At 36.3% G+C, this 11,336-nt stretch overlaps 1 protein-coding gene across 1 annotated transcript; it reads left to right on the top strand.

Annotated features, from left to right (window-relative positions):
- Positions 1-1,484: 1,484 nt before the first annotated feature.
- Positions 1,485-10,402, top strand: LOC108199650 (protein SCAR3). The gene is made up of 9 exons (XM_017367571.2): positions 1,485-1,777; positions 4,350-4,513; positions 5,722-5,845; positions 5,928-6,060; positions 6,253-6,338; positions 6,453-8,865; positions 8,997-9,101; positions 9,875-9,982; positions 10,106-10,402. The coding sequence occupies exons 1-9, from the start codon at positions 1,620-1,622 to the stop codon at positions 10,142-10,144; spliced, it is 3,330 nt and encodes a 1,109-aa protein (XP_017223060.1). The 5' UTR covers positions 1,485-1,619; the 3' UTR covers positions 10,145-10,402.
- Positions 10,403-11,336: the final 934 nt, after the last annotated feature.

Genomic DNA, 11,336 nt, shown 5'->3' with positions numbered 1-11,336 from the left:
GATTACCCCGGAGGGCCTTCAAGAACCATGATCACCGCAAGCCCCCACACGAGGGTTAACTCGGCAGATAGCAGGATTGAGGATTGTAGATCATGCCCGGATGAGCCCGAGAACTATCAGATGAGCCTGATAACTACCAAATGAGCTTGGTAACTGGTCTTCATATCCCTCGGAAGGGTCGTCACGGAGACTCACTCATCCTCTCTCTCTCATCATGTATTTCATAATTATGTCCCTTTTTAGGTCAAGGGACGCGCCTCTCTCGGGAGGACGCGCCTTCCCTTTCCTTGTCTTCATGTTCTTCTTCCTGGACAAGAGACCGCACCTCCCGGACCATGTCTGGGGAGGGCGCGTCCTCTCCTTTACCTGGTATACAAAAATGGCTACAACATGTTCTTTTAGTTTAACAAAAAAATGTTGAGAAAATTAAAACGTGTTAATAATATTTTGTCAGAACTTTATAAATATAATCTAATGTAGAGTGAGGAATAAGTTTAAATAATTAGTTTGTTTAATACTTTTATATACAAATTTTTATATAAAATATGTCGTAGACCAATATTATAATAAAAAGGAGGAATATAGAGAATTTTGTAATAAACAAAAGGATACAATAATTATTTAAAATGTATTAAATAATAAATTTATAATTTAGTTAAAAAAATATGATAGAGGAAGTACAAAATGCCTTTTCCGTCAATCAAACAAATTTGCTGGACTTCCCATATAGTTTCAGTGGAGGGGAAGTATAACTTTCTTAGGTAAGTTCCCCATACAACCAAACAAATGCAAATAATACATCCGTGAACCCACCACCACGCCTGGATTGAACATTTGTACTAAAATAGAAGGTTTAAATTAAACGAAAAGAAACACGAAAGCCATAAGCTGGAGCTTCATTTGAATAATACTAAATTATTAATTCAAACAAATTCAAAAGAAAGGATAATATGGTCACTTCGTCAAAGAGACATAAAGTCACTTTATCTATTTCACAGGGGCAATCTTGCACTTAAAAGACTTTTAATGATTCTTTACATTACGAGAATGGCTTGCAGAGTTGGCAATGCTGTCCGCTGTCGTCTTCTCCTGTATTTTTCTTTTACCAAAACAAAACCACTACATTTAAATGCATTTATACATGTAAAATTGTCAGGACTATGATTAATCACTCTATTTAAATCACTGGTAATAAAAACAATTGTGTTTACTTGATGCAAAAAAACGTCAATATGTTTTATAAAATTTCATTAAAATTTTCATTCATTTAATATCATAATTTTTACCACTTCCTAAATTCTATGAAAGAGTAATGATCATTTGAACAATCGGGTTATTTTTAATATCTTATTAATTGTTTTTTGTAACAATCTTACATAGACATTTTTACACGGACAATTTTCTTTCGGTAAAAAAAGGTAAAAATAATTTCAGATTCGTGAGCTAATAATATTTGTACGCCCATCACTCTCGAGAGCAGTTAAGCCACTTCATTCACTTCACCTAATTCTCAATCTCTCTCCCACCACATCTCTCTCTCTCTCTCTCTCTTATAAAACCACCATTCATTACAAAAACCAAAATTAGAGAGACAAACAGGACATTCCAGATAGAGAAAGATGCCTCTAGTTAGAGTAGCAGTCCGAAATGAGTACGGATTAGGAATGGCGGAGCTGTACAAAGAGCAAGTAGACAAAGAAGATCCAAAAGCACTGCTCGACGGCGTTGCTGTTGCTGGCCTGGTGGGCATTCTGCGTCAATTGGGCGATCTTGCTGAGTAATTAACCCTATATCTCTTACACACACTAGTGATATTGCTTTGATTGAGTTTTGAATTGTGAAATTCATGTTTAATTTGTTTAATTAAAGTGAAATTGATGATTAAGTTGTTAGTTTTTGATTATGTGTTGTTAAAGTTGTGTTTAACTTCTCGACAAGTTGGAGGTAAAATCGTAAGCTGGATTTGCAAATGTTTCGATTCGGCTTGTTATGTGTTTAGTTGGTGGACGATAATGCTACATTTACCCTCCTCTTTTTATTAGATGGATTGGAAGTTGTAATGTTAGCGAGTGTTAAGTTTAGCTCGGGCAGATTTAGGGAAATCTGTTTAGATGATTTTCTTGAGCTAGATTCAAGAATATATTTTTTTGGATGTGCAGGTGTGTGTCATGGTATGTAAAGGGTAGAATTTATTACATGATGCATAAAATTTTATAACAGGTTGACTAAGATGGATTTTGAAAGTCAATTAGACCCATATATTAGAGCAGCGATGTGTCTTCACTAGAATCTTCGGGATGAGAGTATTTTACTGAATGATGCATAAAGTTTTCCTTTTTAAATGGATGACATATTTGAATTTCGAAAGTCAATTCTACCCATTTATAAATTCGACCATGTCTTCATTTGAGAATTCTATTATACAGTATTTGTCAAGTATACAGTTCCAAATTCTAATATCGCACTTTTACAAACATATATCATAATATGTGAATTTAATATGAGTTATAACACTTGAACTTCAACTCTTCAGTCTGATAATAGAGGGAGGATACTTCTATGTACTGTGTAATTTCAGTTGTCTAAGTTTTAATTGTAATAGGGGGAGGATACTTCTATATTAAGTCTGTTGTCTACTTAACTCACATGATTGGAGCAAAATTCTGTGTAAAACTGATGCTAAATTAGTGTTCTAACTGACTTTATATTCCAAAATATTCGTCTGAATATCCCTTACATATGCTGACTTACTGTATGTTGATTGCAAATGTTAATGCAAGTTGAATTGCTCTTTTGGTTACTTTTAAGTCTTAGCATTGATCTTGTAGATGAATTTGCAATAAATTGAATTTTTAATATAATGAAGTCGAGCTGAGTCGATGGCCCTCCGCCTAGGCAACTAGCCGACCTGTCGTAGACTGGTTGAGCAATTAATATTAATATATTTTATTAAATATATTATGTATTATACATATTATATTACTAAAATATAAACCTATATTATCCAAAAAAAATATATATATAAACCTATATTATAATAGGTACCATGTTTATTATAAAGTTAAATAAGACTAGTAGATATCTTTGATATGTATAGTAAGATAAGATTTTTGAGTGTTTTATTAAGTTCTTTTGAGCGATTTAACACCTAGCAATGAGTCAATAAACAAAAGAATGATGGTGTCCACTATATAGTACAGACACAGAACCCCTACCACTATTTATAACTTCGGGTATCACTTATTTATACTGCACTAATCACTGTTTTTATACGGTATGTAAACAGCGATTTTTATTATCAAAATTGAGAAAATCTACTTATCTAAATTATTGATAATCGATTATAGATGATTAATTTCATCCGTAGGAAGGTTCTTGGTGGTAGGAAGCCGAAAGAGAAGTTGTATGATGATGGTAAGTAGTCGTTAGTTTTGTAAGTTATGATGGAAAGTGTATGTGACTATTGGTGATGATAGACAATGGTGGCAAGTCATAGAAACATTTGGTAATGGTGGTAAGAGGTCCATTATTACGATTTGGGTGAAGATGATGGTCATATACGTTGCATATATGTGTGTGTATATATTTATATTCGCGAGATATACTATATATAAATTAGTGATATGTTATGTACAAATTAGTGATTTCTGTAGTTAAAAATAGTGATAAAAAACTGTCCAGAAACTGGTTTTTAGATTTTTGGCTAATTTGGTTTCTATTGGAGTAGGACTCTCTCTCTCTATATATATATATATCAGTTATGAAAGAAGAAAAAAAAGTATGAAGATCTTACCTGCGAATCAGGTTGTTCGCTGCTGATTCGGATTTAAAACAGAGGTTCATTTGTTATTATTTTATTCAACTAGTCAGTAATCTGTATTGACTAAGTGGCTCGACTAGTCGACTGTACAGTCGTCTAGTCGCCGGAAATGCTTACAGCTAGTTGTCGTAATTAGTCGATGCCAAACTACTGTTCGGTCGACCAATCGTTGTACAGTCGTCTAGTCGCCTGAAATGCTTACAGCTAGTTGTCGTAATTAGTCGATGCCAAACTACTATTCGGTCGACCAATCGTTGGTTATTCATGACTAGTGACCGACTCAACAACAATGCTTTGTGTTCAGTGTTGCACGTGGCTAGAAAAATCTTTGATCATCTACCAGCCAAAAAAAAAAAAAACAATCTAGCTGAGAAATTAAATTGTGTCCATCACTAAAAACTGAAAACATGTTGGAATTGTGTTAGAACAGGTTTGTTATCCACTATTGTTCCAAGTATTTAGTTTTTCAGTTTGCACTTATTGATTTATGTCAAATTCAGAACTGATACCTAATAATCTACTTCTACAGATTCGCAGCAGAGGTTTTTCATGGCTTACAAGAACAAGTGATGAATACATCTTCTAGAAGCCATAAATTGATGGTTCGTGCACAAAAAATTGAAGCGGCAGTTTCTCCTCTTGAAAAGACTTTATTAGCGCAGAGAAGCCATATTCACTTCGCTTACACAACTGGTACGACCCATGTTTACGACCTATTTTTTCCTTAGAATAACCAGCATTTTCTGGTTTTATGGGCTTATTTTTAGTAACATGAGTAACAAATTAGCTGAAATATCACTCTTATTAAAGTCAAGTTTTGGTATAGAGGTTTTCTTTTCCTGGTAGGATGTTCGGCTTCAAACTATCTACTAAAACATCTGAACTTACTATAAATATGGGGATTCAGGTAAGATGATGTACAGATTCCACAAATTGGAAAGTATGGGGATTTAGGTGCTGGGGAGTGGGGACTAAAGTATGAGAGTACAACTGGTGCCTTTTTCTTATGGAGATAAGTGTTGAACACTAAGTGTTCAGTGGCATAAAAACAGTAGTAGAGAAAGACTATTAGTAATAATATAGTTTTATGAACAAATAATTCTTTCTAAAACATCAATTTTTAACTGTTCTTGCAACTCCCACACCCTCATCTGCACAACTCCTGACCCACGTACAAATCCGCGCACCCCTGGATACATAATAGTTCACACATGGATATCTGGCATTCACTTATATATAAATGCAATTCAATAAAAACACAAATACTATTCACTTAGCTTGTAGTTTCAAATCTAAGATGGTCTGTATATGTACTGTAGGAACTATATTATCTTTGACTATAAGATGATAGTCTCTTGTAGCTTTACTCAGTTGTAATTGTAAGAGCTCGTATAAATTACAAATTTAAAGTTACAACTATCAGTGCAATGTCTCATCTCTTGGCTGCCCTATAGACTGTGCCAGATCTTCTACTTTGTAAATGCAATATGATATTTGCCTATTTAATAAGATTCTTGGGGCAAATCAAATTATAAGTTGTTTTGGTGTTAATTACTGATTCTTCAAGCTTTTTAATACTTTGGGTACTTAGAATTTAACTAATTGTAATATCTTTATTGATCATTAATAATCTTCTATATATAGTTGAAGATGGGGCACTGTAAGTGATACACTTTGAAGAAACTGCATCTATGGAGTTTAAAGTAAAAGTACCATACCGGAAGTTTAATTACTTTTGTAGATGAGATGACTAATATGCAAACACAGTCTGCTCTGTATTACTGTGACAATTTATAGTAACGAGTCAAAAATGTTTTGTGAACGAAAGTAATCTGTTTTATATGTATAATTATATGCTATATGCTTCTTCAAGTCCTTTACAGAAAGCAGTTGATTTGCAGGTTCTCAATGGCATGCCCATATCCAAAGTGAACGAAATCACTTTATACATAGTGACTTGCCGTTATTTGTTATGGACTCATACGAGGAGTGCCGTGGTCCTCCACGCCTGCACTTGCTTGACAAGTAAATCTCATTCTTCTCATTTTGCATTATGATTCATGTTTTGGGGACCGGAGATTCTCAAATATTTGATCGTCTATTTCAGATTTGACACTGGTGGCCCAGGATCTTGCCTAAAGAGATATTCAGATCCAAATTTTTTTAAGAGAGCATCGGCTGGTTATGATGATGCATATGCGGAAAAGTTGACAAGAGATAAGAAGGCTCGTAGAAGAAAGGTACATCTGGAATTGCTTCAAACATTCTTGTTTGTTTACTCCTGAACACATTGATTCTTTAGATCTGCTATGATCATTTTGTGCTGGCGTATATTTTTTTATATTTGTTTCTGAATGAAGTTTTAAAACTATGAGTAACTTTCATTTATTGCAGTAACATTTGTAATTAGATTGTTATTTATTCTTAAATAGAAAGGGAAACAGAAGAAGAGAACATGGATTCAGAATGTAGACGGACCACCGCATGTTAATCATCCCACATCCAGTCACAGTGGCAGGTATCCATCTTATGGATTTTACTATGTTGTTCTCGATATTATGGGTTCTAGCCTCTGTTATTCAGTTGCACTTTTTTAATGTCAAATATAAGTTCCTGTTATCTGACTCTGCAGGATGCATTATGCTTCTCAAAGCTTAGAAGAGACTTCTCCGTTTCAGACTTTCTCAACATATGATGCTGCATCAAAACTTGAAATGGGAAACCATTCAAAGTCTTTTGATTCTAGAACTGTGTCGGGATATGAAGAATGTGTTTTCAGCCCAAAGTTTGATGGACATGAATTTGAGGATATATCTTCTCCGTTGACGATGAATCATAGTGATCCCATTGATACATCTTCTCCCTATGAGCAAAGCAGAGCTGTAGCTGATAGTATACAAGAACCAACTGGCGCGAGGTCCTCTGGTGTCAGTTGGGATGAAAAGGTAGAAATAGTGGAGCCTACAGGACAGCATTATCGTTATGAAGAAACCCCGGATGTGCCTCCAAATTTTGACCCAGATTCTTTAGGAGAAGCTACTAATTTCAAATCTGAATATTGCAGCAATGATAGCACGCCTAAATCAGTCCCTGGTATAAATCAACTTGATGACATTGACAGTGAGACAGACAATTACATGGACGCACTTAATACCATTGAGTCAGAACCTGAAACTGATTTAGAGTGTCAAACAAAGCGAGAACTGGAGCAATTTTCAGCTTTAAGCATCATGGCAGTGGATGAGAGTATAAATGGGCTTAAGCCACAGCACATGAACAGCGCATCATCAAATGTTGATTCTTCTTTTCCATCTCAATTTTCCACAAATGTAGCTAGTTCAGAAGATAACCACAATTCAATTCCCCTTGAATCTGATTGCTTCGTAAGCGAAAAAACATCCATTGTTAATCCTAGTTCTTCAACCTCAGAATGTTATGTTAAGGTACAGTCTCCTTGTGACACCGGAAAATCATCAGTTCCAGACAGTTTGCCTTCTAGTGACCTGATTGAGGGTGATGATATCAATTGCCCTAATACAGAAACTGTTGTCAGAAATTTATCGTCCTCCGACTCAACCAAACCAGTTGTGCAGCCTTTGAAGGGTGATATGGTATTAAGCAGTTCTATAAAGTCAGAAAAGTCTCCTTCACTTCCTTCTGGTGTTGCTGGAATAAATTTCTGGACAAATGGTGGTCTACTAGGACTCCAACCATCAAAACCTCCAGATTTCAGTGCCTTGGATTCTGTTCATGATGACTCCGTGGTTCCTTCAACCCAGAGTAACATTGTTGATGGTGAGGCAAATGCATCAGAAACCAGCATCTTCCAGAATCTCAAATTGTCTAAACAGGTTCGTAGCGCTAAACTCACGTCGTTCCATAATGATCAAGAGGATAGCATCTCTATCATGAAAACATCTTTGAGATCTTCGCAACCTCATTCAAATAGTATGCATGAATTTACAACCACTCTCCACAATAGTTTTAGCTCTAGTCAATCCAACAATCTTCTTACCTCTGAAACCGGTACCATGGTACTTGGAACTAAGAAACAGGATTATCTAGATGTTGAAGCTGCTAAATCTCTTGAATCTTCATCTCGGATTTTTGAAGTTGGCAATAATATATTTTCAAATGGTCAAGGTAAAGCATCTTCTTTCAGTGATGACAATCGTCTCAGCTCTTCCACAACTGGTATTTCTGAGCGACAGAGCATGAATCAAGCGTTTCAAAATTTCTCCGGGAGGGCCTTCATAGAGCAGTTTGGAAGTGGATATCCATTTATATCGCCTTCATCATCACCACCACTTGAAAATATGAAAATATCATTTCAGCCTATAGAAGGATTTGAGATGTCCAAACTGAAATTGAAGTTTCCTGATGGAAGCGGGTGTCATGAAAGTAGTAGAGATATGTTTCCTTCATTTCAGTTAGTCCCAGAGGAATCAATTTCATTGCAGGATGTTGGTTCAGACTCTGATGATGACACTTTCTGTGAATCTTCTCCTCATGGATCAGAGGATTGTCTTGGTCGTTATTCTGAGTCAGATTCTGAGGAATGGGAAACCAGAGAATCTACTAGATGCAACGATGATGCTATATATGATGCTTTTTGTGAGAACTCCACTGAATCAGTTTCAAGCAACTTGGATATTGGGAAAATAGATGATGGACTGGTCACTAACATAAGCGGGCAAAATTTAAGCAATGAAACTGTTATGGAACATACACAAACAGATCTGCCAAGTTTTGAGATCCTGAATAATTCATTTAGAAAGGATTTACACGATGATTTTGAAATGATGTCTGAACTAGATTCAGAATTTTCCAAGGATCCCACACCTCCACCTCCTCTCCCTCCAGTGGAGTGGCGGGGTATGAAACCAAATCCAGACATGTCAAGTGAAAAACAAGTTCCTTCCTTTCAAGGCCCAACACATGAGTATTATAATAAACTTTCAACTTCGACAATCTCCCAGCAACCGAAGCCAGCACCTTTTAATCACGAAAATTTTGAGGCAGGTGTATGTACAACAAATAGCAAGGTAATTTCTTAGTTGTCTCTTATCAAGCAGTTAGATCATGACGTGTTTGGTGCTATATATAGTGCATGAAAACATTGAATGATGAGAAGCTACCATAACTTGAACATGGTTTTTTGATATCTTATCTGCAGCATCAAGATGGCCAGAAACTCAATGTACAGAAGGTTGCTAATCAGTCCATAAACAGCAAGGTGGTAGATGAGAAGGAAGATTTCCTTCAACAAATTAGAACAAAGGTGAGTATCTTGTTATTGTGTTATGCTAGATGCTTACAAATTAGAACAAAAGTGAGTATCTTGTTGTGTTATGCTAGATGCTAAATCACTGAGATATACTCGCTGTACTGCCAACAGCCCAACACTAATCTGCAATTGTTATCTAGAATTAAGTGTAATTTGGTTCCAGGTAGAACCAATCACCTGACAGAGAGATTGAGGTCCTTGTCCCAGTTTAATGACGGATAAATGGAACCCTGGTGGGGACATTTAGGCCATAGATGACCTTGAGTACATAGTTGAGAGTTTATGCTTGGAAACATGGAATAAACATCTAAAAGAACTTATATCACATGCTAAATTCCGTGGACTTTGACGTATTCGAAGGAAAAAAAACTCTATGGAAGAGGATTGAGATATTGTATTATAGCACATACATGGTTTTCCAGACCTGTCACCTGTATACTTAAGTTAGTGATGATTTTTCCCATCGAAATTACCTATATACGTAAGTTAGTAATGATTTTTCCCATCAACATTACATAATTAAGTATCAATTGAACATATTTGATCCCAATTATTCGAGGTTAGTGGTGAATCCCTCATTAAAATGACTCAGAAATGTATTGAGAGCTAGGAATGATTTGTTTCTTATCTGGCCCCTCTGTATATGTTCAGCTTATTCTAATTTCTACGAATTTGACCACCACATTCCTGGAAGTTGTCTAGGTCAATTCATATCATATAATTTGTGAACTCCAAATAAGCTATGCCTAATTAGTGTCTTGTTCCAGTCATTCAGTCTTAGGCCCACGATCACTGAACGGCCTAACCTTGCTGCAAATGTACCTGCCAAGGTGTCAGTCACAGCAATTCTGGAGAAGGCAAATGCAATTCGCCAGGTTTTTCCTTCCTCTATATATACATCAATTTTAACCTGGCTTTTCCTTCTTCCTCTCTATATACATCATATTTTACCTTTGTACCACTTTCGCCATTTATCTAACATTCGGTGTCTTTCACAGGCTGTTGCAAGCGACGATGATAGTTGGAGTGAGGACTAAGTAATATGAATGTAATTTGAAGATGCATGCTGGATCTTGAATTTTTTGGTGGTGCTGTGATATATATGTGAGGAATCATAGTTCTACCATTTGTAATTATTTTGTAGGGTATATTTGTTGTATCCACAATAGGTTATCTCGTCTAGTATAATTTTTTTATTGTTGTAAAATTTGGGTCAGAAAGTTATCCTACTGCTATGTATCCCAAATTATACTAGTGCTAAAAGTAATAATTAGTACCCTTCTTCCCGGTAGCAATTTCTCGTTCAATTCATCCGGTGTAACATTCTTCTTCAGTTGCAAGTCATTAGTGTCAGACAGAATGTTTCAATTTTTTAGGATCTATTTTTCAGTACCCCAGAAACCTAGTTCAAAGTGCAAGCGGCTGACTCAAGTGCCCCTGCACCACGCGAAATGGTAGCCTATTACACCGCTCACTAACTCTGCCTGGGGCGGGGTACCTATTATTCGTCGGCGGTCCGGCTGTCAGCATGGCTCACTAACTCTGCCTGGGACGGGGTACCTATAATTCACCGGCGGTTCGGCGCACCCCTATGATACAAAGCCGTCCCCCAACTCACTTAAAGGATGCTGCTTAATTACGAAGGAATTTTTGCATTAATCTAAAGAGTTCGTGATCGAGTTTAGTCTGAATTTGCTGGAGAAGTTGCTCCCGCTCTGGGCTGACTTCAAGGAAAGATAGGATTGGGCAATTCAGCCGGTTCTGGAGCTTACCTTTGAAAGCGATTCCAGTAGGTATCCTTGGCTTAGTTGGCTGGGCTGCCATGTTTCATTTCCTGCAATAATAGTAATAAATCTTATGTTGTTCTACTATCCTTCTCATTTTCTTCAGTTTCCTAAGCCTCTAATCTTCTTGGAGAAGTTTATTCATAAGAGAACAGATTCATCCTGACCGGACCTTTTAAGAGCAGATCCTTGTTTTGAGGGTCGTCAATATATTATTGGTTCTATGTCACATGAAATGATGAAACGGTTCTGTAGCTGTAAGTTTTATCAGTGTTGGAGAGCAACCCCAGAATCCCATAGATATTTGGAGGCAAGTAGCGGAAAAGTATATTTAAGGTTCCAAGCATGAAAAGAGGGATGGTTGGGCCCTTCTTTTTTTTTTTAAAAAAAAGAACAAATCAAGAAGTCGCTCTAGACCAGCTTGAGCGGCGCTGGAAGAATTTTT

Source organism: Daucus carota, chromosome 8, assembly GCF_001625215.2.
Source record: "Daucus carota subsp. sativus chromosome 8, DH1 v3.0, whole genome shotgun sequence".
Lineage (NCBI taxonomy): Eukaryota > Viridiplantae > Streptophyta > Magnoliopsida > Apiales > Apiaceae > Daucus > Daucus carota.
The sequence above is the reverse complement of the archived record's forward strand: the minus strand, read 5'-3'. Positions and strand labels throughout refer to the sequence as shown.

Coding starts and splice junctions, on each gene's coding strand:
- LOC108199650 (XM_017367571.2), top strand. CDS start 1,620: ATGCCTCTAGTTAGAGTAGCAGTCCGAAATGAGTACGGATTAGGAATG. Junction 1,778..4,349: donor CAATTGGGCGATCTTGCTGA/GTAATTAACCCT, acceptor CTACTTCTACAG/ATTCGCAGCAGAGGTTTTTC. Junction 4,514..5,721: donor TCACTTCGCTTACACAACTG/GTACGACCCATG, acceptor GTTGATTTGCAG/GTTCTCAATGGCATGCCCAT.